Source organism: Sphaerodactylus townsendi, linkage group LG12, assembly GCF_021028975.2.
Source record: "Sphaerodactylus townsendi isolate TG3544 linkage group LG12, MPM_Stown_v2.3, whole genome shotgun sequence".
In the NCBI taxonomy this organism is placed as follows: Eukaryota; Metazoa; Chordata; class Lepidosauria; order Squamata; family Sphaerodactylidae; genus Sphaerodactylus; species Sphaerodactylus townsendi.
In genome coordinates, this window is record NC_059436.1 from 19,415,788 (window position 1) to 19,442,405 (window position 26,618).

General features: G+C 46.4%; 1 protein-coding gene across 1 annotated transcript in view; it reads right to left on the minus strand.

Annotated features, from left to right (window-relative positions):
- Positions 1-26,618, minus strand: part of SORL1 (sortilin related receptor 1) — a 114,180-nt gene that overhangs the window by 46,695 nt on the left and 40,867 nt on the right. The window contains 14 exon segments of the mRNA XM_048512467.1: positions 3,058-3,180; positions 4,121-4,234; positions 5,602-5,775; positions 7,364-7,502; positions 10,064-10,310; positions 11,019-11,110; positions 13,324-13,455; positions 13,600-13,772; positions 14,724-14,809; positions 16,158-16,286; positions 17,098-17,284; positions 19,385-19,563; positions 21,547-21,635; positions 25,060-25,133. Of these exon segments, the coding sequence (XP_048368424.1) occupies positions 3,058-3,180; positions 4,121-4,234; positions 5,602-5,775; positions 7,364-7,502; positions 10,064-10,310; positions 11,019-11,110; positions 13,324-13,455; positions 13,600-13,772; positions 14,724-14,809; positions 16,158-16,286; positions 17,098-17,284; positions 19,385-19,563; positions 21,547-21,635; positions 25,060-25,133 (1,938 nt within the window).

A 26,618-nucleotide genomic window follows, 5' to 3' on the forward strand; every position in this document is an offset into this window, starting at 1 on the left:
TATGGGTCCCCCCCAGGTACCCCATCTCACATTCTTTGCTAAGGAGATGGGGGCTACCCTTTTGAGGGTCCATATGGGTCCCCCCCAGGTACCCCATCTCACATTCTTTGCTAAGGAGATGGGGGCTACCCTTTTGAGGGTCCATAACTTTGGACCCCCTGAACCAAACCTGGGGGGTGCCATCATGACAGTCTCCAGATGATACCCTGAAAATTTGGTGTTGATACGTCCAAAAATGCCCTCCCTGCAAGAACATCCCGAAATTTGCCCAAGAATCTTTGTTCTGCATTGAGTGTTCTGCATTGCTGTTAATGGGGGTTGCAGGCTGGGGGGGGCACATTTCTGAAGGCACAGTCTCAAAACTTTCAGGGTCTCATCAGGAGACTGCCCTAGTGATACCCGCCAGGTTTGGTGCAGTTTGATTCAGGGGGGCCAAAGTTATGGACCCTCAAAACTGTAGCCCCCATCTCCTATTAGCTCCCATTGGAAACAATGGGGGATAGGGGCACCCCCTTTGGGAGTCCATAACTTTGGACTCCCTGAACCAAAGCTCACCAAACTTGGGGGGTAGCATAAGGACAATCTCCTGATGATACACTGACATTTTGGTGCTGCTAGCCTAAAAACTGCACCCCCTGCAGGCCAGAAATGGAAAACCACTAAAATACCCCAAAACGAAACCAGCATTTTGATGCCCCCCACAAGGTGATGCCCTGGGCAGCTGCCCACCTCTCCCAATGGGCATTACGCCAGTGGTACTGTTCCTCACTCATGTGGGTTTAACAAGACTCCTGCATAAATTTGTCGACTTCTGTGAGACAAATGACTTGCAGATGAACTATGATAAAACTAAGATTCTGGTCTTTGGGAAAAGTAACAAAAAGCAAACCTGGAAGATAAAGGGCCATTATATCGAGCAAGTAACAACTTTCAAGTATTTAGGACTCTGGTTTAACAACAACCTGTCATGGTCCACTCATCTAAAATATGCACTGGCCTGGGCTCAATCAAGTATTAGCGCCATTAAGAGGTTCTATTACTCCAAGGGTAACCAATATATTCCCCCAGCTCTGCAAGTCTTCCAAGCGAAGGTGAGAGCACAGCTACTCTATGGAGCTCCTATTTGGCTAATTCCGAATAACAGCATTATCAAATCATTCCACTCCAAACTCTTGCACAAATTACTTGGCGTGCCAAACTGCGTCCCATACGCAGTCTTATGTTTTGAATCTGGCCAATATTCTATAGAGGCCACTATTTGGCTAATCATTATAAAATTCTGGTTAAATATTCACTACCGAAGCTTCAGAAACTCATTGACCCAACTTACCTTGAGTGAATTCCACCATTCAAAATGGTGCACAATAGTTACAGCAAAGATCGGGGAACTAGGTTGTGACAGTGACTCCTTCAATATGCTAACCTTTACTGAAACTTTTGCCCTCATTAAAGAGAGGCTGTTAGCAATGGACTATCAACAACTGCAGAGCTTGGCAAATAAATCTTGTTCACCAACAAATATGTCAATTCCTTTCACGCAGGGATACCCAGCCTATTATATTACAGCGCTCACAAATCCCATACACAGGAGAGCCTATATGCTGGCTAGATTTAACATCATGCCATCTCCGCTACATAGAGGAAGACTTAAAGGTCTTCCAAGCGATAAGAGGTTCTGTATCTGTAGCACAGGACAACTGGATTCCATCCCACACATTCTCCTGAACTGCGTATTATACCAAGAACTCCGATCCAGCCTGCTATCCCAAGCTATAGACCCTATGATTGATTATACTGAATCAGATAAAGTAGTTATGCTTTTAAATTGTCAGGATTTTCATTGTTGCCTTATAGTGGCAAAGTTTTTGTCAGAAGTTTGTAAACTGAATGTATGACAAACGCGAAGTTTTTTACTATTCACTTTTTAACTGGAACTGTATTTTTATATTATCGTGTATATGCCAATAAAGGCTTATTGAATTACAAATGACGAGAAATCCCACCACTGGTTGCTATTTTCAAGGAATGTTCCAACCTTTTGCCATTTGGAAAATGATACAGGACCTTGGAAAGTTTCCTCAAAGTTCTGAAACCTCCCAGCGGTTTTCTTGGCAGAATCTGCCTGATTTGGAACCTCCTTTTGGGTGCTCTTTGTTAGGCTGGTTATGGCATACCTATGCAATGGAGTTTAGAGCCCCATAAGCCGACTATAGCCTCCTTTAGATGGGATTGGGGGCCCCTCCAGTTCCTGCTACTGGCTTCCTACCTACACGGAACTGCGGAAACGTCCGGTTTCCCATGGGAGCAGAAGATGTCAGGGGCAAGCCTAGTCATTTATAAAGTATGTGAAACTGTAAACCACAGATCAAGGAAAGAATGTCCCCCACAACATCGGTGACATATAGCAGGCTGAGTACATATATCTTGTAGCAATTACATTAAAGAAGAAGAAGAAGAGAAGAAGAGTTTGGATTTATATCCCCCCTTTCTCTCCTGTAGGAGACTCAAAGGGGCTTACAATCTCCTTGCCCTTCCCCCCTCACAACAAACACCCTGTGAGGTGGGTGGGGCTGAGAGATCTCTGAAAAGCTGCAACTAGCCCAAGGTCACCCAGCTGGCATGTGCGTGAGTGTACAGGCTAATCTGAATTCCCCAGATAAGCCTCCACAACTCAAGCGGCAGAGCTGGGAATCAAACCCGGTTCCTCAAGATCAGAATTCACCTGCTCTTAGCCACTGCTCTTAGCCACTACGCCACTGCATCTCAATCAATGAGATAAAATCATTGCCTATACATTTTGTAGCAACCACGTTAAGCTAGGAATGCATCTCAATCAATTAGGTGTCATCCCTTCACGCACCTCCACTTAAGGGTCAGCGAGTAGCAGGTGACGTCAAAGACCTCTGCCAGAGACCCTAGAGAGCCATCTGAACAGACAATACTGACCTTGAGGGACCACAAGTCTGACTCAGTGTAAACCAGAGTCAAGCGTTTTCACACAGGAACACAGAGGGGACATGTGTAGAGAACTTCGCACATGTGAAGAGGTCCACTTACCACAGTGATTCTCATCGCTATTATCGCCGCAATCATCCTCCAGGTCACACTTATAGGACAACGGGACACAAGTCCCTGAGCCGTGGCAACGGAACTGAGTGTCAACATCACAAACGGTTGTCGCTATAGAAAGAGGAGGAAACAGAGCAATTTTCAGGCCAAAATCAATGAATCTTCCAGCACCAAAAACCTTATTTCAAACTAACCCACTGGTGTGTGTGTGTGTGTGTGTGATCTACTTCCTGATCTAACAAGCAAAGAAATCTGTGACTGAATCAGAACTGAAGTCACCGTTGTCTATAGTGACTCCTCCAAATCTGATAGGGAATGAGATCATAGCACAGTTGAATGTTTAGGACAGGCAGAAGAGCGGCCCCAAAATTTTTGCAAGTAAATAAATATAATCCCAAAGTTATAGAGGGATTGTTAAAAATGTTTGTACTTTTTCTATTCAAAAAAACCCCACCCTAAATTAAGAAGAGATTATCTTGGTGGCATTGTTAGTATGAGCTACCTTGAGGGTGAAATCAACTCATCAGTCCAGACCTCTGGGGTAACTGAATCTCTGCTCTTTTAGAATAACAACACTCCTCCCAATCTTGTAAGACGGCATCTCAGGACAGCAGTAAAGACACAGGCTTTTAAAAACGTCAGTTCTGCAGTGGATGCCCCTAAGATATTCACTTCCTTTACTGTATGATCCCTTCTCAAAAAGAGGTTTCATGTGGAACTTCTTATTCATCTACATCCCCGACAGAACAAGCTGGCTGCTATGGGTGTTCCAGGCTGTGTGGCCATGGTCTGGTAATTTAAAGGCGTGAAAGCCTTTGACAATACATCAAACAAAGCAGGTTCAAGGTACACAACCAAGTGAATGCATATTTATCTCCTTCCACCACAACTGAATGAATGCATATTTATCTCCTTCTACATCTCCCCTCCGTTTCTCCACAGGAAATTCAGACTGTAGGCTCCTCAGGGGACTTCTCTGCTTTGCACATGTCACTCTTGAAAAGCACCACGCAAGTTGACAGGACTATGGAAAAACAACCAGGTAACGTACGGCAGTTCTTCTCGTCGCTCATATCCCCGCAGTCATTGTCGTTGTCACATTGCCAAATGCTGTTGATGCAATTCCCGTTAGAGCATCGATACTGGTTGGAGAGACAGGTGTTTTCTGGGAGGCAGCAGCCAGGGAGGCGAGCAAGAATCCAGCATGGAGCAAACAAAGAATTTTAAAGAAGGTACAGTTGGGGTTCAATGCAACAAAGCACTTCAATTTATCTATAGCAAATCTATGCTGGTTCTCATTAGCGTGTCCAAAAAACAGAATCCAAGAAAGGAACTAGACCTAGGAAGGAACTAGACCTAGGAAGGAACTGGACCTCAGTGGGAGCTATTGAAAACTCTCATGGTAGAACAAAACATCTGGGAAGTAAGAATACATTTAAAATGTTTATTCCTTGATTCCTAAGTGTATCAGCCTCAACAAAATTATAAAATAAACAATTAAATGGGGACAGGGACACAGAGGCTGCAGCGTTTGGGACTCTTTAGTTTGGAGAGGAGACGTCTGAGGGGGGATATGATTGAAGTCTATAAAATTATGCATGGGGTAGAAAACGTTGACAGAGAGAAATTTTTCTCTCTTTCTCACAATACTAGAACCAGGGGGCATTCATTGAAAATGCTGGGGGGAAGAATTAGGACTAATAAAAGGAAACACTTCTTCACGCAATGTGTGATTGGTGTTTGGAATATGCTGCCACAGGAGGTTGTGATGGCCACTAACCTGGATAGCTTTAAAAGGGGCTTTCTTGGACAGATTTATGGAGGAGAAGTCGATTTATGGCTACCAATCTTGATCCTCTTTGACCTGAGATTGCAAATGCCTTAGCAGACCAGGTGCTCAGGAGCAGCAGCAGCAGCAGGCCATTGCTTTCACATCCTGCATGTGAGCTCCCGAAGGCACCTGGTGGGCCACTGCGAGTAGCAGAGTGCTGGACTAGATGGACTCTGGTCTGACCCAGCAGGCTAGTTCTTATGTTCTTATGTTCTTATTATGCATGAGAGGCTCTTTCCTTCAAATGGGGCTTCTCCACGTCATTCTGTACACATGCTGTCCATGCTGATCCGCCACCCTCCCAACCCCTTTTCATTGCCCTGAACTCCCACAAACTCTTCAGAAAAGCAACAATGAGGCTTGTGATGTAAGGGAGGGGGAGGAAGGGAAGGCAGGCAGGCAGGAGTGTGTTTTTTGTTTTGTTCTGTTTTGGTCTAGTGTTCAATTGCTCTTGCAACAGACCTTTGCTAGAAATTGAAGGGGGTGGGTGGGAAGGACCTCCTGATCCTCCAGAACTTATGGCTGGTTAAGTAGCAGGAACTTGTGAGGGGGAAGTTGGGGAGGAGCTAGAAAACTCAACCCATTGTGAGCTCCTGCGCTTTCCCCCTGAACCAGTAGGAAAAGTCACACTTAAACAGCTCTCAGGAATCACGAGACTGCAACCCCAGGACAACCCCAGAATGCAAGCACATGCTCCTTACCTTCTTTTACACACGTGGTGTTTTTCGAAAGATAACCAGTTGGACAATCACAACTCATCTCCCCTGATGGGAGGATGTGGCCAGAAACTCCCTCGGGGCACTTGCAACTTCGGGTGTTGTTGGATTTCGGGAGGCATAGCAGGCTGCAGGGGTTGGCACTGCAAGCGTTCTGCCCTATCAGGGCAGAGAAAAAATGGTAAATCCCAGGGTCTGAGGTGCCAACAGAAGTTGAGTGGATCAGCATTTGCTATGACAGTCAGGGCTGTTTGACAGTGGAATGCACTACCTTGGAGTGTGGTGGAGTCTCCTTTTTTGGAGGTTTTTAAACAGAGGCTGGATGGCCATCTGTCAGGAGTGCTTTGATTGTGTGTTCCTGCACAGAAGGGGGTTGGACTTGATGGCCCTTGGGGTCTCTTCCAACTATGATTCTATGACTCAGAAGACCCAAGGCTCAGTCCCCACACGTCTCCAGTTAAAAGGACAAGCAGGGGATAGAACTCCACCCGAGATCCTGTACCAGCCGCTGCCACTTAGTGAAGACTTCTTGGCAGCACAGAGGATGTTTTGTTTTGCGAACCGCCTCACGCCACCAGGAAGATTCTTTGGGAGCAGCAGGGTGGCATGATCATGGGGCCACTGCTTGCCTCACCCCTTGGATGGGGCTGCCTGACAAATCAAAGGTCTAACTCAGCCTAACATGGCTTCAGGTGTTCTGTACAGTACAGTACAGCAAACTTTTAACGGCATGTTATTGATACACAGGAAAAAATGTAAAAAGGTTAAAAGAGTAAAAACTATATATTACAAAATTAGACTAAGATCGCTTATTAACAACCAATTCAAAAAACCTTGCAGTTTGTTCTAAGATGGGTCCAGAGTTGTTATTTATTTAGTATACAGTTTTTTGCTGGCAGTCAAGTTATCAGGACAAAAATGGCGACGTTCTTGCCCCTGCATATAGGGGGCAAAACATGGTCCACAGATTCTTCACAATGCATCTCACAAATACAGAGTCTTTCATGGTGTGGTACTTTTTAAACCCTTCCCTGCCTTAAGGAAGAGGGAAGGATATTACTTCAGGTGTTCCTGAGTTACATTCTTTCCAATCTGCATCTCCTACTGGATCACCTTGTTATTTCAATCTTCTAGTCCAGGGGTAGGGAACCTGCGGCTCGAGAGCCGCATGCGGCTCTTCTGCCCTTGCACTGCGGCTCCACGAGCCGAGCCGCTGGCCCCATCCTTGCCCACCCTGCAGGCAGCAGGGCGGGCGCACCAACTGCCCGCGGCCGGCTGGGCCACACCGCGGGCTTCCCCTCTTGCCTGCCCCGTTGGAGCGGGGCGGGAGCTTTTCCGGTGGCCGGGAAAGCTCCATGTGCCGCATCCATGTGCTTCTCAGAATGAGTGGAGTAAAAGGTTAAAAAAACCCCAATATATACAGTGTTATCTTTATTTTAAATGTCAAAAATTATTTGCGGCTCCAAGTGTTTTCTTTTCCCATGGAAAACGGGTCCAAATGGCTCTTTGAGTGTTAAAGGTTCCCTACCCCTGTTCTAGTCAGAATTAATGGGTTTTATCTCTTCTTTTCCCCCATCTCCCAAACCCAGATGTTTGGACCAGGTTAGTTTTCTATTCCGAAGCAGAAATTTGGTATCCAGAATGCTCCACACCCGGCTTCCTTGTTCATTATTAATGTTCCAAGGAGCTAGCAAAATACAAGCCAACAGATCAAACCAGAAAACTCTGAACACAGTCCCAAGAATACCTGCTGTCTTTCCTCGGTAGAAGATTTTCATATCCATCACCCCAGTGAGGTGGCCGACCAAAATCTCCATTCTGGATCCACTGTATTTGGAGGCTCTGAATATGCTCAGCTGAGACCAGTCATTCCAGTAGATTTCATTCTGAAAAGCAGATCTCTTAACTTTTAGCAGGGACACTTGGTGGAAAACTGCAAGTACAGATAGGTTCGTGAGGGGGCGGAGACCTAGCAAAACTGTTATCCTTTGAAAAATATTTATTTATTAAAGATAATGTTATTATTGGCCTGACTTGGATGGCCCAGGCGAGCCTGATGTAATTAGATTGCAGAAGCTAAGCAAGGTCAGCCCTGGTTAGTACTTGGATGAGAGACCTCCAAGGAAGCCCAAAGTTGCTACGCAGAGGAAGACTACTGTAAACTACCTGTGTTCATCTCTGCCCTGACCTGGGCGATCCAGGCTAGCCCCATCTTGTCAGAGCCTGGAAACTAAGCAGGGCCGGCCCTGGGGACTATTTGGATGGGAAACCATCAAGGAAGTTCAGGGTTGCTATGCAGATGCAGGCAATGGCAAACCACCTCCGTTAGTCTCTTGCTTCGAAAACCCTATGAGTGGTCACCACAAGTCAGCTGCAACCTGAGGCACACATACAACACAGAGAGACATTGTAAATAGAATGCACATAATCCATCTCAAATATTCAGAGCACCTTACATACTTTAGCTTGCTGAAAGTCTTACAATTCTGCAAGTGCCCCAGGGAGGGCAAATCCATTGGCATGGCCCCTTTCTGCCCCCAATGGCAGATTCACTGCCTCCCCCCCCCCCCTTTGAATGGGGCCGTTAGAAACTCAGGGGCCAAGAATATAACTTTTTTTTAAGCAACAACACAAAGTTCAGTTTAATAAATGCACTTCAAAATCCCTGGAGCAGAAAAGCAGCCATTAAATTTCTGTTCCTGATGAAGTTTTGATTTTGCATGCAAGGACATCACATTCCGTACAGAAGGGTATCTTTCCCTTATCAGTTGCCAGGGGCAATCCCTTGACCTGGTTTTGAATGTTAGAAGACCAAAGGGAACTGGAAATTAGATAAACTTTATGGCTCATGCACATATTAAAGTCCTTCTGCAATTGCCCCAGGGAAGATTAGTTTGCTCTGACTTCAGCAGCGGCTTTTTAAATCGTCAGTCGGTTGCCGTGCTCAGAATGATGAGAATTCTTAAAGGAAAGGCTTGGTGATTTGTGCAGTTGCCATCTGTCCATACCCAAAGCAAGGTTATAGCAGGCTCTGGAAAATGTGCAGTCACCTCTGATAAGGGACGCCAAAGTCATTTCTTATGAAGCCCGGATCTGACCCAAGTGTAACTTTCAGACAACAAACCTTTATTAAGCATTAAAAGGAAAAAGGAAAGAAACAAGGAAAGACGAGACGAAAACACTGGCAAACCAAAATAAATTATTCCAATATATCAAGGAAAAATTTGGCTACAGAGGTTACAATAGAAGGGGAAGAGTTATTTAATAAAAATATAACCTTCCCAGCTAGTGAATATTCACTGAACTATACAGGAAGCAAAGAAAAAAGGACGGGCCTACACCTCTCGTATTTAGGACAATAGAGCAGAATATGTTCCGTAGTTTGAACCTCATAAGAACATAAGAACTAGCCTGCTGGATCAGACCAGAGTCCATCTAGTCCATCCCTCTGCTACTCACAGTGGCCCACCAGGTGCCTTTGGGAGCTCACGTGCAGGATGTGAAAGCAATGGCCTTCTGCTGCTGCTGCTGCTGCTCCTGAGCACCTGGTCTGCTAAGGCATTTGCAATCTGAGATCAAGTCAAAGCCAACTTATGGAGACCCTGCAGGGTTTTCAAGGCAAGAGACAAATAGAGCTTGTTTGCCTCTATGCAGCTTCCCTGGTCTTTCTTGGTAGTTTCCCATGCAAATACTAGCCAGGGTCAACACTGCTTAGCTTCCAAGATCAGACAAGATCAGGTTACCCTGGGCTATCCAGGTCAGGACAAACAGCTGCTCGGATTATGCAAAGTGCCACGAAGTTGCAGATGACTTTTGGTGACCTTGGAGGATTTTTCAAGGCAGAGGTGGTCTGCCATTGCCTGCCTCCATGTAGCAACCCTCGACTTCATTGCTGGTCACCCATCCAAGCACTAACCAGGGCTGATCCTGCTTAGCTTCTGAGATTGGACGAGATTGGCCTGGCCTGGGCCATCGGGACCAAGGTAGTCCACAAGTACCATAACACAATGCGAATTGGAAAAAAAGTGAACGATTTTACCAGCATCGATGAACAGCACCGACAAGAGGCCGCAACTAAGTGAACAGGTGTGCAGAACCCCTAAGGTAGCTGTAAGTCTGTCAGAAAGAGCTATAGCCACAGCTACTGCATAGGTCCCTCTCCCATCCTTCAAGTCCTGAAGTAGAGGACCGATCCCAATTCAGGACTGGAATGCCAAACACATGCAGCAGATCCAGCCAGAGACATTCCTTACAGACTTACATTGCTGTCAGCTGCCTCATGCTCCCACACGCTGCTCTAGCCTTGTTAAAAAACTGTCTTCTCTGGCCCTGCGTAATCCATGTGCTTATCGTCCCTGCTCTAGTGCCTTACTCAACGGGCTTTGACTTGGAAGAGGACACCACAGGTGGCGGTTAGGACTCACAAAAGTCCAGATCCCCTCAGTACCTTAAAAACAGCAATGGCGTAGGGATGAGGGAGGCTATCCAAGATCACTGATCTCTGCATGCCGCTGAAATCGATCCGCTCAATCCTGTCCATGTAAGCCTCAGTCCAGTAGATCCAGCGGTCATCTACAGAAATGCCATTCGGCCACCTCACCCCCTCAGAAACAATGCAGGTGGCTGAAGAGCCATCCATCTCACTTCGATAGATGCCGGGCCGGGAATCCCCCCAGTCAGTCCAAAACATCAACCTGTGAATACAAACCAGAAAACTGTATTACTACAGAGAGCGAAGAAAACCATTCTTCGGTGTCAATTCTTCTCTCCACCTAGAAAAGTATGCTTTCTTTGGGGTGCTGTGAGGTTTCCGGGCTGTATAGCCATTTTCTAGCAGCATTCTCTCCTGACATTTCACCTGCATCTGTGGCTGGCATCTTCAGATCCTCTGAAGATGCCAGCCACAGATGAAGCCGAAACGTCAGGAGAGAATGCTGCTAGAACACGGCCATACAGCCCGGAAACCAGACAGCACCCCAGTGATTCTGGCCGTGAAAGTCTTCAACAATACATTATCCTTTCTTTCTCTACCATAGAAAAAGGTTATTTCAGCTTCTTAGACCAGTCCTGTTTCTTGGACATGAAGATGGGCTGGTGTAGATGTCCTGAAAACTCTTTTTTATTTCCTGACCGATATGGAGACTAACCTCTGGCCACAGGATGGCCTTCACCACCTGGGCCAAAATGCAAGACTTTATACTTGGCATACATGACTTTTTTTTATAAACACACAGCAACCCATGAACGAAGTCATTATTTCCCCCCTTTCACAAATACTAAAGTGCAGTTGAAGCAGATACTTAGATTCATTTACCTGCTGAAACCCTACCTGTGGATACATCCGGTTTTCCCAGGTTTGAGTCGTACAGACAAAGTTGGCAATACATTTGGCTCACACTTACCCTTCTTTAGGGACCAGAGTCAAGGCTCGGGGCCGCTCCAGCACAGAGGCATTCAAAATTGTCAGTCGTAAGTCTCCGTCTGGGTTGGCAACCTGGCAGGAGCACCACAAAGTAGGGAAGGATGAGCAGACCGCTTGCAAGAGTAACAGAGAGCAAAGATTGGGCTGCTCGGGTCTCAATTCAGGGCACAGTCCCAGGACAAGGGCCACTTCTCAGGCTAAGAAGCAGATTCTTACAGTTCAAACCTCATATGGGGAGCAACCCCTTTAAGCAAATCGCAAAGGGTAAGGGAGGCAAAGGATGAGAAGACTCCTGTCAGAGTGGGGAACCTTCCAGCCAGGGTCGGAGAGGGCTCAAATACGTTCTCTCCCTCCCTTTCTGAGGCCAAAGCCCCACACCAAGATCTGGAGCCCCTCGAGGCTGAGGGGGAAAGCGCCAAGGGACGGGCCGCCAGCAAGGGGTCCCTCGCACCTATGAAGTAGGGCAGGTCCCCTTTTGTTGGGTAAAACCTTTTGTACTGCCACAATAGGCCACCAGTTGTACACCGTGCCAAAACCAAACAAATAAGGTTCTCTAAAAGCATGGAAAATAGCTTCCTGCAAGCAACCGTGATGAATCCATTTATTTGTTCAGCTTGGCCAGTTGCTCGCAAATTAGAGCAAATGGCTTTTGCTACCTGGGAGTAGCTGGGTGGTTTTACGCAAATCAGCCCACGGAGAAAGTTCATGAATGCGCTGGGGACGACTGAATGCAAGGTATAATTTGTCTGCTGCAGTACAATGCATGGTGCTGTTTCCTGAAGCTTTTTTTAGAAGGGCACAGTGGAATAACAAAGTCTATTCATGCACACAAGCACATTTACAGGAGGGAGAACTTAATTTGCTTGAGGAATCAGTCCATGGTCCACCTTATCTAGCTATCTGGCTTCTGGGAGCTCTTGAAACATCATCTGGCAGATCTTGGCCTAAAATGGTGTGAAATTTCAAAACTTATCCCCACTTGGTACAATGTTTACTTGTGCAGGGACCTGACGAACATCCTGTGAAGATTCACACCCAACTCTGGCCAAAGAAAGGAACTGTAGGAAAGCAGCCACACCAGCCAAGTCAGTCTTTTTAAATCAGTGAGCCAAAATGGGTCACGTAATACCCCCTGACCCCTATAAAAGCATCCATGGCAGCTTGCTTACTGGTCTGTGCAACAAATCGTCCTTCTTTTTTCTTCATTGCTTTTATTGGGTTTTAACAATAGACAATACAAAATATTTCATTCAGGGGACAGACATTACTAAGTGTCCTCTTGGCCTCGTCAACATTAATACACTGAAGAGTTCTTACTATGCCCACAGTCAGAAGGGATTGTAATAAAACATGCCGTTGGAAAAAAGACAAAGCTGTTCCTTCTCCTCCCCACCCTTTACAGTTTGAGCCATAACTTCAGACTTTCTTTTAGATAGCTGAAGCCTTAATTTTGGTTCCAAATGCAAACTTTTATTGGTATACGTGAAATATTATATTATGATATTATATATTACAAATGATAAAAAATTGCTATGCTGGACTTTAAAAAGAGGGGAAAAAATAAATGGCATGAATTGTTTTAAAACTTCACAGATGAATGGCTAAAGAAGGACATATATTCATCCTTCATTTTATAACTGGTACTTAATATCTGGCTTATAACTGGTGCTAAAAATCTGGTTACTTCTGGATCCCAGCCTTACATCAAGAACTAGAAAAGTTTGGCTCTACTCTCTAGCAGCAATCACTGGTCTTATTAGCTTAATCATCATAAAGATGACAGTCCGAACAAATGTGCTCCACCGAGTCAGGCAATTTGTCTCCACATAAACAATGTCTTTTTGTGTAGGGGATGCATTGGAACCTACCAGACAAGACTGATGATGGAAATGCATTAGAGTTCTGGCTTGCATGAAAGCTTTGCAAAGACAGGGTGAAGCCTTAATTAAGCATCTACCCTTCGCAGATTCTGCTTCTGCTTCCTGTTTTTGCTTCAAACCCTCTCTGCCTTGCCTCATACCCCAAAGGGCACAGGAGGCATGTCCAAGGTTTGCTGCTTAAGAACATAAGAAAGAGCCTGGTGGATCAGACCAGAGTCCATCTAGTCCAGCACTCTGCTACTCGCAGTGGCCCATCAGGTGCCTTTGGGAGCTCACATGCAGGAGGTGAAAGCAATGGCCTTCTGCTGCTGCTGTTCCCGAGCACCTGATCTGCTGAGGCATTTGCAACCTCAGAACAAGAAGGATCAAGATGTTTCTCAGCATCCAGGCTGCGCAAAAGCATACCTCGATCTTTGGGATACCAGCATTCACCCAGTACAGCAGCTGACTGATAGGCTCAAAGGCCAGGGCTTCGACTGTCTCCAGACCAGTGCTGATGATAATTTCCTGTCCGGAACTGCCGTTGAGGCACAGGCGCTAAAAGAGAAGCCAGAGAAAACACCAGTGAGTGAACTGAAGGATTGATTAAGGGAACAGCTGTTAGAAGTGAGTCATCATGAGAATGATGGCCACTAAGTAGCTTTCAAACCCAGGTCAAGCACAGGAAACCATGAGTCTCACCTGGATAATGTCGAGGGTGACGTCTGCCCAGTACAAACAGTTGTGGTCGTAATCGAAATCGAGAGCCACCGCCCCTCGCAACCCGTTCAGAGGCAACTTTTCACTAATCCCAGAAGAAAGGTCATACCGGTGGATGGAATATCGCGTGGCATAGAGAATGAATTCGTTCTCCTCTACAGATGGGGAGAAAGAGTTGCTGAAGGACCATTTCGTACATCTACTTAACACCCTGGTGACTGGATTTCTCTGTTCCAGGGATAAAAGCAAGGTAGTTAGTTGCAGATGTTTTTCAGAAAGTTTGATTTTATCTCATGGCCAATTGGCCATGCTGGCAGGGGCTGATGGGAATTGTAGTCCATAACATCTGGAGTTCCAAAGGTTCGCCACCACTGTTATAGAGTGTTTCACTGCTGCTGTGAATGGCTACTTGATTTATTGGGTTTACACCCAAGCCTTGCACAGAACTAACCTCAGCTGTACCCTCTTGCATTTTTCCACCTTCAAATCCAAGATTTGTAATTTTTCCCATTTGTGCCTGCATGTGAGGACTGAAAATATACTTCATTAATCCAAAGAAGTCGTCTCTAGTCTGTGAAACTTATGCCTCAACACATCCACTTTTAAAGGGCCACCAGAAGGACAGATTTGATTTATATCATGCTTTTCTCAACTGTAAGGAATCTCAAAGGGGCTTACAAGCTCCTTGCCTTCCTTTCCCCACAACAGACACCTTGTGAGGTAGGTGGGGCTGAAAGAGTTCAGAGAGATCTGTGATTGGCCCAAGGTCACCCAGCAGGCTTCATGTGCAGGAGTGGGGTAATAAACGTGGTTCAGCGGGGGGGTGGGGGTATTCAAAGCATCTTTTTTGAGTTAGCAAGGCAGACTAACACAGCTACCAGAACTCCAGACTAAAATTATGCAGATGAACTCTTGCTCACTGCAGACAGAGATGATAATTTTGGAAGGGGAAAAAGTTAATTATCAGATGCTGTTTAAGGGGTAACACAGAAGAGGGCATCATGGTCTAGAAAGGAAACAGGGAAAGTGATGCAAGAAACTGGAGCTATAGGGGGGGGAAAGATTTTCTCACCCCTCTCATAGCAATATTCCCCCCTACTCTTTACCTGCTAATGGACAAGGCACCAGTTCCCCTTCCAGACGGGCCTCCACATCTCCCCCCCAGCAGACGTCTCCGGATATCTTGCGATAACTAGCAAAGATAAACAAAAGGCATATTTGCAAAATCCGCTTTTCACCTGTGGTGCAAGACCAACTGTTCCGTGAATGATTTAATTTTGTGGCAATGGATCTTTTTTTTCAGAAAAACTCCACACAGAAAACCATTTCATAAAGATAGGAGCTTGCAAAACACAAGGTAGATGCTCAAATGGGACAATCGCTAGTTGTGCACACAGGGATCCACTGCGCTGGCATAGAGCTTAAGTGGTACTTAAACACGCACTGCACCTTATCTTGGCAAGCACGTGTTTGGAAATCTGCATCAGCAGAAGTTACACTAATATGTGGGTGGGGAGGCTGACGTATTTCTAGAGAAGGATCAGCAGATGGAGATTCAAGCCTCCCATGACCACCAGTTCGTTCCTACAAATGCCCGTCTCCAGGGTTGCTCAACACGGTACCCATGGATGTCAGAGCACCTGCCAGTGTTTCCCATGGTTTTCCGCTGGAGGGGGAGGATTGGTAAGACCCAGCCTTCCTTAGTCAGTGTGTGGTTCTGTTCCCTCTTAAGGCTTTCCTTCTTCCCAGGAGGGAGGTGTTTCCTGTGGCTCCGCCTCCTGAGGCAGACATTTTGAATATGGCTGTGGCTCCTGTGGCTGCCATTTTGGAATGGTGCTCACCATCTCCTATGAAAATTCTGAAGGTGCCCACAGGCGGCGGCAGCGGCGGCGGCGGCAGCAGCAGCAGCAGCAGCAGAAGAAGAAGGAGAAGGAGAAGGAGAAGGAGAAGGAGAAGGAGAAGGAGAAGGAGAAGGAGAAGGAGAAGGAGAAGAAGAAAAAGAAGAAGGAGGAGGAGGAGGAGGAGGAGGAGGAGGAGGAGGAGAAGAAGAAGGAGAAGGAGAAGAAAAAGAAGGAGAAGAAGGAGAAGAAGAAGGAGGAGGAGGAGGAGGAGGAGGAGGAGGAGGAGGAGGAAGAGGAGGAGGAGGAGGAGGAGGAGGAGTTTGGATTTTTATCCCCCCTTTCTCTCCTGCAGGAGACTCAAAGGGGCTTACAATCTCCTTGCCCTTCCCTCCTCACAACAAACACCCTGTGAGGTGGGTGGGGCTGAGAGAGTTCCGAGAAGCTGTGACTAGCCCAAGGTCACCCAGCTGGCGTGTGTGGGAGTGTACAGGCTAATCTGAATTCCCCAGATAAGCCTCCACAGCTCAGGCGGCAGAGCTGGGAATCAAACCCGGTTCCTCCAGATTAGATACACGAGCTCTTAACCTCTTACGCCACTGGACTCCTGTCATAGTCTCTCCCCGACTGCCCGAGAGCTTCTTTTGCAGGCAGTTGTGTTAAATCTCAACCTATTGCCCTCGCCCATGTACAGCTCCTTACCCTCTTGTCTTCCTGTAAGATGAGCCAATGGGACATGGAGCTGGGGGAGATGAAAGCTTGCCAGCAAATTCAGGATCCGGCACACAAACCTCTGATGACAAATCATCACTTAACTTGAAGCCAAAGTCACTGAGCAGAAAGGGGGAGAAAGGAACAAAAAGGATGACATATTATTTTCAAGAACGGTTGAAAACCGTTCGGTTGAAAACCGTCCTTCTAACAGCAAAGGAGCTAAAACACAGTGCGGCAAAAGTGAAAATGTTCAAATGACTGCATTTGTAAACAGAATTTAAGTCATTCACAAGGCAGAATATATGAATTAGTTGAAGAAAGGAAAGCCACACTTGAATTGCTGTCTTTGCTCACTAACAGGGCTTCTTCTGGTGATTTCCTCTGAGTATCAAAGTAGTAATTTGCATGCTACTCAGGAGTTATGTTCTTTCCACAAGCCTAGTAACCCCCATCCTTGCTAGTGAATTGCAAGATTTTTTAAAAAGCTACAATATTGAGGCCAAAACAAACAAAAAGATGCCTAGAACAGTAGTAAATTATTTTTATTATGTAATGAACCCAGCGAAATCCTAAAATCCATTCCTGCAGAACTTTATGCTGCTTCCAGTGCTATTGTGCTATCAAGTCTGGCCTGAACAACAACTCTGGAAATATTTGGAAAAGCAGGGTAAGAACATTTTGAATAAATACAACAACAGAACACTTTTCTTTGTGGTGGCTTTCAGTATGATCCCAAAAATACTGGTTACATTTCATCAAAGCTGATAACCAATGGGACTCTTCCACCCCAGTGCAGTTTTCTCCTCTGCCACCCAAGCAAGCAGAGAGACTCACATAAATTGGACCCGGGCAGTTATATTCAGTGCCCTTAGGGACCAAGGATAATCTTAACAAAAGAAGACCTTAGTGGGGTACTTGACTTATTTACCACTCAAAGTCCTCTCTGGTGCAAGAGCAGTTGGAGACCACGACTGGCCTATCGAAATCTTCCCCGTTGAAGCACGTCGCGTGGGAGGTTCGCCTTTTGAAGACCGTTTTACGCCCCAGGAGACACTCGTTGCCCCGTTCGTCCGAGGGGGACCACGATTTGTAATCATTTTCGGTGCATGGGACACCTGCGTGACAAACAGGAAGCGGGAATACTGAAAAGGGGGTCAAAGGCAGCAGACAGGATTGTGCAACCAAACCTGGCAATCTGCAGGAAGGTTGGGGGCAGGGACATGGTGGGGTTGGTGCCATGTTGGCTACGCTGCTGATGTAACTTCCAGGTTGTCCCCAGAAAGGGCAACCGCAGGAATAGTTAGCAGCAATTCCTAGAGTTACCCTTTGTCCCTTCAGGGTTGCATCTGGAAGTAAAGTAGTAACATCAGCAACACTGCTGTATTTTTTTTTTCTACCACTGCAGCTGAGAGAGGCAGCAGGCAGTACTATAACGGGAGCCCTCAGAGGCCTAGCAGCAGATGAAATAGAGGCATCAAAGTCATAAGCTTGTATGTCTTGTAGTCATATTCTAGCCTGGGCTATGAGGTTGGAGGTGTCCGCATGTCACTTTCACTGCCCAGTCTCCTAACTTGCCTCCCTTCTGGACTTTCAGCTTCCAGACTAACCAGACTGCCTGTCTTCCTGATAGTTGCTCCCTGGTATCCCTAATTCCAATCTAATTGGTTGAATTCCTTGAGGCAGATCCTGGCTAGTGATGGCCGCTCCTCCCAGATTCAGTCTTCCATAGGCTATATTTATCTTTAGTTTATTTATTTTAATTTTACTACATTTCTAGACTGCCCCTCCCCTCTTGGGCTCAGGGGCAGTTAAAACTATACGCTCAACTACAAACCAAGATGACAGACTGTCCCAATCATTGAGACTCACTAAATCTGAAAGAGAACAAACTAAATTTAAAAATTATCTGGATAAACGAGGATGGAAAGACAGAGGGACAGGGAGATGTGGGGAGGCCAAAACAGTAACTATTGCTGCCGCAACCATATGCCTGGTGGAATAGCGACATCTTATAGGCCCTGCAGAATTGCATTAAATCCCATAGAGAAGTGGTGGCGAACCTTTGGCACTCCAGATGTTATGGACCACAATTCCCATCAGCCCCTTCCAACATGGCCAATTGGCCACCACAGCCATAGACCCATGATCTCACTTGAAAGAGTGTTCTGCCAAGCTGGGGCCAGGGCTTAAAGGGCCCTAGTTCTGGTTGAGGCCAGCCGGATATATGTGGTTGGCTTCCTACATCTCCCTTAGTGATGGCCCAGGTACCATATCCCAACTTTGAACAGGTCAGGTTCTTCATTTTAGTGGCCATCAGCAAGACCTCCCAAGCCCAGCTGTTACACAAGTCAAGGAGACAGGCGAGCAGATGACTGGCGGCTGCTCCTGGTTGCTGATGCTTCTCACACACTGGCCCAGATGAGCGAGCAGATGCTGCAATTAAGAGGAGCAGCTGCCGTTTGCTTCTCTCGCCTCTCCCGTCCTTTCAGTTCACTGTTGCTCCTCGCAATCGTCAATGCTTGCTTGGGCAAGCAAGGGAACTGTGAGCAGCAGCCTGCAGCAGCGGCTACGACTGCCTCCCATCTGATCCTGACAGCTTTAGCTGGAGGAACCTTAGAGGCACAACATCCCAGCAGACAAGGTCACCATCGGAACTGAGCAGAGGGCCACTGGGGCTAGAAGCAGTGTATCTTTTCTAATCGGGACTTTTGTGGGGGTTCTTCTCAATGTTAAGGGGGGCTGACATGTGGTGCAGGGCAACTCAGTGGGAAGGTTTTGGAGGCTAACGGCAGTCCTTCTGTCAAATTAGCTGGCAGAGGGGAGAAAGAAGAAGACTCAAGGTGGTTTACAAGCTCCTTTCCCTTCCTCTCCCCACAACAGAGTGGGGCTGAGAGAGTTATAAGAGAACCTTGACTGGCCCAATGTCACTTAGCAGGAATGTAGGAGTGCGGAAACACATCTGGCTCACCAGATAAGCCTCCGCCACTCAGGTGGAGGAGTTGGGAATCAAACCCGTTTCTCCAGATTAGAATCCACCTGTTCTTAACCACTACACCACACTGGCTCTCAAGCAACCAACTGGCTGTTTGTGTTGGGGGGGGGGGCATCCTCAGGATTACTAAACTTATGGGAAAGTGTGTAATATCTGAGCTCTCCTCTTGTGTGGAGATGCATCTGCCTGTACAGAGCACCGATGCACTGCGAATGTCCCTCACCAAGCACATCGGTGGTGTTGATCTGCAAGATGATCCAGCTGTGCCCGTTCTCTTTGTAAGAGCCAAAGATGGTGAAGATGGTACTTTTCTCTCCAGGCTCCGTCAGCAGGCCGTAAACAAAGACCGGCTTCTCTGAGAAGGTAAATGTTTTCCAGGTCTCCCCTTCATTTGTGCTATACCTGGAGAGAAAAATAAGATACTAGGTTTACCTGAAAGGAAAACTAGGCAGGGTTTATTTGCACATGTATTGTCAAGGAACCGTGTGTGTGTGTGTGTGTGTGTGTGTGTGTGTGTGTGTGTGTGTGTGTGTGTGTGTGTGTGTGTGTGTGTGTGTGTGTGTGTGTGTGTGTGTGTGTGTGTGTGTGTGTGTGTGTCTTAAAACCACATACAAGCTAGTTGTGTTCAGTAATTAAAAACATTTTGTGAGATCCCTGGGAGAAAAAATACGTGAGGTCTTCCTTGCCTTCAGATATCTAGGAGGGATTATCATTTCCTAATGCTGTACGCTCTTCCTCCAGCTGTCTGGGCCCTGCGGGACCTTGGGGAGTTCCGCAGGGCCTGTAAGACGGAGCTGTTCCGCCGGGCCTTTGGAGGAACCGGCCGCTAATGGTGCCCCCTCCCCCCCCTTCCCGTGGCCCTGTCACCTAGGCCACATACCATCTAACGAGACTCGCCATGCCTCCCTTTCCAGGGGAGAGGGAATTTTAAATCTGGAATGCCGGGCGCCAATCCCATATTAATTATATCTCTATTTACTGAGATTGTGTAAACTAAATTTCTAGTTTTATCGCTGCTTTTAAATGCTTAACTGTCTCATATTGTCATTTTTATATGCTGTACACCGCCCAGAGCCCTTCGGGGATGGGGCGGTATAAAAGCCTATTAAATAATAATAATAATAATAATAAATTAAGGACCATCTTCCTGCCAGGTAATCAGAGCTCACATCAGAGATCAGAGCTCACATCGCTCTTGCATAGTTCCCAACATGGGCAAAAGCCAGGGGAAGTGACACATTTTTTTAGTTTTGTCAACTCAGTAAGAGAAGATGACTCTTCCCAAAGGAAGCCATCAGCTTTACTAGGTTTTGCGATGTCCGAAATCTTCTTCCAGAAGTGCCAAAAAGAAAAACCAAGTGAGTTCTAGATCAAATCAAGCCTAAACTCTCCCGAGAAGCTAAAATTAGCAAACTGAAACTATCAGTACTGTGGTCACATGATGAGAAGACAAGAGTCACTGGAAATGACAATAATGCTAGGAAAAGTCAAAGGTAGCAGGAAAAGAGGAAGACCCAACATGAGATGGACTGACTCAGCCAAGGAGACCACTGTTTATGTTAGCCTTCCAGGCACCCTGTTAATGATGGGACAATTTAGAGGTCATTCATTCATGGGTTTGTCATATGTTGGAAGCAACTTGATAGCACTTAACACGCACACAAGGTTGCTACCGTTACGGGTCACAAAGGATGCCAAAAATAGTCACAGCACACACTCCTAAAAGCCGCATGGTTTCACTTCACAGTCTTAAGTATATCGACAGCAAGGCCTTCGAGACTCAAAGAATACCTGCCTTCCCTGTCCAAGTGAAATCTGAAATTGCTTCCCTGGAAGACTTGTTAACAGACACAAGCACTGAGTTCTGCACACTTGGTGAGTGGCAGGTGAAAGTGTGAAACACAGGCTGTTTGAAACGATGACAGGGAAATTATGAGATGGTGCAAAGGCCTTCCTAGTGATTTGCAAACCACACACACTACCCTTGATGTTAGCCAAAAGGCGGAGAAGCGATCTATGCATTTGCCTCTTCCTAGAGAGGACACATAGACAGCTTACTCTTTTATGACCAGAACTTCACTTCGGATCTCAGATTGCTTCAAGCTATCTGAACAACGACAAGGAATCTCTCTTGCAGATGCGACGGTGAAATTCCAGATGCTCCTTCCACCCCCCTCTCCTAAGTCCTGTGGTTTGGAGAAGGGGGAAGAGTCTAGTGGTTTCTCAGAGCCTTAAATGAGGACGCAGCTCAGGCATCACAGGATTCTTTCCCTTTTCAACTTCCCTGTCTGGGATAAAGCAAGTCCTCTGGTGACTGATTATTTGCTATTTTACCACATTCCGTCTCGGGGAAAATCCCTCCATTGTTTTTCCACAGAAACTTACTTGAGCTGATCGGTCTCTGTGCCCTGGGTTACTGCCATGAGGATCCCTCCGTGATCTCCCCAGGTGTAATAATGAGGCCCGGTCAGGACCTGGAGGAAAAAGCAAACACAGAAGTGCATGACGGGAAAACTTGAGAGGTGGCAGACGTACCCCCCATACACATGCGCTCCCCTCAAGGTCTAGCACAGTTTCTATGGCCATCATGGAGCAGCTTTTCATATTCCCCTCACATTTCCTAAAGATGACAACATAAACCCCAAATGAATGATGCCAGCTTTAAAGACAATGCACATCAAACCTACTGAATAATAAAGTCACATTTATTATTTATTATTATTTATTAAATTTGATAAACCGCCCACCCCCGAAGGGCTCTGGGCGGTGTACAGCAAAACCACAACTAAAACAATGTGCACAATAAATAAGTGATAAATAGTTAAAATACTTAACTCAGAATAAGCAGCATTCTAAAACCCAGTAAAACAATATTAATAATACTAATGATGGCTCCCAGTCCCAAGGCCGGAGCCATCTAGGAACCATCATTCAAATGTGGAAAAAACATATACATGGGGCATAAACCCTATCTATAAAGTCCAAGTGAAAACATACTCATACACCCAAAGACCGACAAAGATAAAGATACACACACACACATACATAAGTTCATGCTCCACTCTACAAGGACAGATCCATGTCCCAGAACACAGACATGAAATTCTCCCAAGACAAATTCAAGTAAACAAAGCTACAAGCCCATTTACTCCATCCATATGGAGGCTTTCTCATGCTGTGCTGAAGCATCACCCTCTACTATGAGATATGGTAGCCAACCTCCAGGTGGGGCTTGGAGATTTCCCACAATTGAAAGGGATCTCCAGACTGCAGAAATCAGTTCCCCTGGAGAAAAAGGCAGTTTTATATCCCACTGAATATATTCCACCCCTCCCCGAATATCACCTTCCCCAAGCGTCACCTACAGAAATTTTTCAACCTGCAATTGGCAACCCCATTTCAGATTCATACCCTCAGTTTTCACTGTCAGATGTAGAAATATCCTGCTTTTGAAGAAGAGGAGAAGAAGAGTTTGGATTTATATCCCTCTTTCTCTCCTGTAAGGAGACTCAAAGGGGCTTACAATCTCCTTTCCCTTCTTCCCCCCCCCCCACAACAAACACCCTGTGAGGTGTGGGGGCTGAGAGAGCTCCAAAGAACTGTGACTAGCCCAAGGTCACCCGGTCGGCATGTGTTAAAGTGCACAAGTTTATCTGGTTCACCAGATGAGCCTCCACAGCTTAAGTGGCAGAGCAGGGAATCAAACCTGGTTCTCCAGATTAGAGTGCACCTGCTCTTAACCACAACACCACACTGGCTTTGGACTTCCCTAGTGACCAAACCGTGCTCCGAATTTCTGACTTCCAGGTCATTTGGAAGTATTCTAGGGATCCCTACGCTCTCAAGTAAAACTGAGCATGTCTGCCACTAGCATCATTATTATACATCTATATTACACAGCCTGAGGCAGAATCCCTGCCTGCTGCCAGCCCGGCAGCCTCAACCTCAGCCAAACCAAACCACACCTCTCAGAGAGGAAAGGGAGATGGTTCTGTTCACAGCATTTAAACACATTGCAGATGTCAGAAAACAGCCTTAGACTAACATCAGTCCAGAGAGGCCTACCGCAAGCCCCCTCGCGGACTAGACCACCCAGCCAGCCTCCAGCAAAGAAAACGTTCCTAAAATTGGCATCAAATCCCATTCAAAAGGAAGGTGCCAAGAGTCCTTGGCTGCTCACACATGCAAAAAAAACAACAACCCCACTGTGTTTTGGCAATGTTTATAGAGGACAGCAGCCAAATGTAACATCTAGCCCTTGCATAGGAAAGTAAACCAACCAACCCTCTTGTTGCAAAGCTGTGATTTTGTGGGAAACAATACTTGCTACAGATGTGAAGCACTTTCGTTGCTAAAGCTGAAAGCTTAATTTTTTATGGACAAGCTGTGGGGATCCCAAATCTGGTTATAAGCCATGGACTCTAACGGAAGATGCTTTTCCTCCTAGATGCAGGAATGTGGGAGTAGGTGGCAGATACTCTGCTAGGAGGGGGCATGGTACTTAGCACACACTACATTCCTGCCCAGGCTTCCAATCCTGACTATTTCACCTGTCAAAGCAGCTCATTTGGTGGATACACAAGTCAGGGCCTTTTCAATGGCAGCCCCACGATTACGGAACAGCGTTTCCCGGAAATGTGCACCTGGCCTCCTCAGTTTCCATCTTTAGGAGGAAGTCGAAGATCGTTTTATTTGGGATTGCATTTGGTTAAATCTACTAGCAGTCCTGAGTTGTGTTTTTAAATTCTGGATTTTATGTTTTTAACATATATTGTTTTATGTGCATTTCATCTATGTTGTAAGCTGCTTTCAGCTCCATAATGGAAAGAAGAAAGTTAATAAATGTTTTAAACAAACAAACAAATCCAAACCCAGGCAGCAAAAGCAGATTCTGGGCTTTAACTCTGGTTTATATTCCAGGAATCCAGCCAGTAATCTAGCCAAGTCTAAAAGAACAAGGAGATTCAAACTGGCTCTCTAGTAGAAGATCTTTCTGCAAACTATATTGTCAGGATCAAATGGATTATCAGGATCAAACCTGAAAAAGTTGGAAAGCGAGCGCTTAGTCATCTTGCTACTACCTTGCTATCACAGACAGTCAGTGCGGTTTGGAAGAAAAGAGCGGTAGACTCTGATCTGGAGAACTCGGTTTGATTCCCGGTTCCCCCACATGAGCTGCAGACTCTATATCTGGCGAATTCGGTTCGTTTATGTGTTTTATTTGCTATGATGCTTCACGTCCCCAGTGTGCGAGAGCAGCAGAATAAAACTATTAAGCAAATTATTGCCTAGGATCCTTCGACATATCCATCTCTCAGAAGCTGTAAACATCTGCGCGGATCAAGTTCATTCCCCACTCGTATGCGCCGCAGTTGTGAGTCAAGAGCAGAAAGGACAAAGACAGAAATGGTAGCCACAACGCATCTGGGTTTTTTTTCTTCTACGGATTTATTTTCTGCACTCAGGTCAGGGGAAGTCCCCACATAAATAAGTGCCTCCAGTGGTGGGATCCAAACATTTTAGTAACAGGTTCCCATGGTGGTGGGATTCAAATTGTGGCATAGCGCCAATGGGGCTGGGCGGGGCATGACAAGGCGGGGAGGGCATTCAGGGGGCGGGGCATTCCTGGGCAGGGCTGTGGCAAGGACGCAGCCACTGCACCGGTCCTTGGGTGGGAAACAAATGCACACAGGCGCAGGCTGCCACGCACGCCGGTACACCTCCTGCTAGACTGCTTCAAGTTCTGCGTGCTACTGCTGAGAGGAGGGGCGTCACTAAGGCAAAAATCATGTGGCAAAATCACCACTTAGTAACCCCCTCTCGACACACACAAATAATTAGTAACCTACTCTCGGGAACCTGTGAGAACCTGCTGGATCCCACCTCTGCGTGCCTCACCTCTCGCCATCGAACGCCCGCGCTGCTCGAAATGTACACATTCATTTTGCTTGCCATGTTCCTGCCAACAGAACCTGCAAAAGGGAGCACAGCAGATGGGGTGAGGGAAGTCACTGCTCCTCCATTAGGCATCCACACGCTCTGCACCATTATGCAACAACAACAATAACAACAAGGCTTTATTGGCATTTAAAGCACCATTATGCAGCCTGACGCTGAAGAACAGGCTTGCTGTAACCACATTCCATTTCAGTTTTTAAAAACAGACATGCAAGTTCAGCCGAACTCCTCATGTTCTTCCATCTGCAGCTTTGAAACATATGCAGAGAAAAATGTGGAGTTCTGATGAGTGGGCTGTCAGCAACACATCACACTATACCAGGGGTAGGGAACCTGCGGCTCTCCAGATGTTCAGGAACTACAATTCCCATCAGCCCCTACCAGCATGGCCAATTGGCCATGCTGACGGGGCTGATGGGAATTGTAGTTCCTGAACATCTGGAGAGCCAGAGGTTCCCTACCCCTGCACTATACCCTCTCCCACCAAAAAATATATAAAGATTTGTGAATTAATCTGCCACTTGTTCCTGGACTTTATCTTTAGTTCAATGCTCCGTAGGGGTCGCAGTGCCTGCCTTGCTCTGGGAGACAGCACATAGGATGCCCCTCCTCCCTCTCCTTTCTTCCACAGCAAGGAAGAAGAAGAGTTTGGATTTATATCCCACCTTGCTCTCCTGTAAGGAGACTCAAAGTGGCTTACAAGCTCATTTCCTTTCCTCGCCCCACAACAGACACCTTGTGAGGTAGGAGGGGCCGAGACAGATCAGAAAGAACTGTGACTAGCCCAAGGTCACCCAGAAGGAATGTAGGGCATGGAAACACATCTGGTTCCCCAGATAAGCCTCAGCCACTCAGGTGGAGGAGTGGGGAATCAAACCTGGTTCTCCAGATTAGAATCTTAACCACTACACAACGCTGGAAGGGGGCAGCTCTATCTTGTGTGTTGGGCTGAGTTAACTCCTCGACACGCAGGACCCTTGGAGGAGACGGGACTATTTTCACTTGCGGAAACACACTTTCATTTCCCCCAAACAACTGAACAACTGTCAACTGAGATCTTTTGGTGGGAAAGGGTATGGGCTTCCAGGGATGAAACCAGTCTCCCATTGCTTTCTGAGCTGAATTCAGTGTTCTGAAAAATGATTCATATAGCCATAAACAGCCTAGACCTTATATACCTGAAAGGCTGCCTCCACCTTTACATTTCATCACAACCTCTAGAATAGAAACTCCTGTATAAGTTGATAAGTTGACCATCTCCGCATTATCTGGGCAGCAACAGCAAACAGAGAGACACTCTCAGTGGCTTTCTGTCAACTGGAAAACTTTGGACCCCTGGAGATCTGCTAAAGCAAGAGCCTGTGCATCTTCCAGAACTGATGGTAAAATGAGGGACTAATTACTGTTAACTGGGATTCAGACACATTGCATCTCACCCCAATATTTGAGACGGAGGAAGGTAAAGTACTGAATTAAATCCAGCTGTTTTTAACAAACAA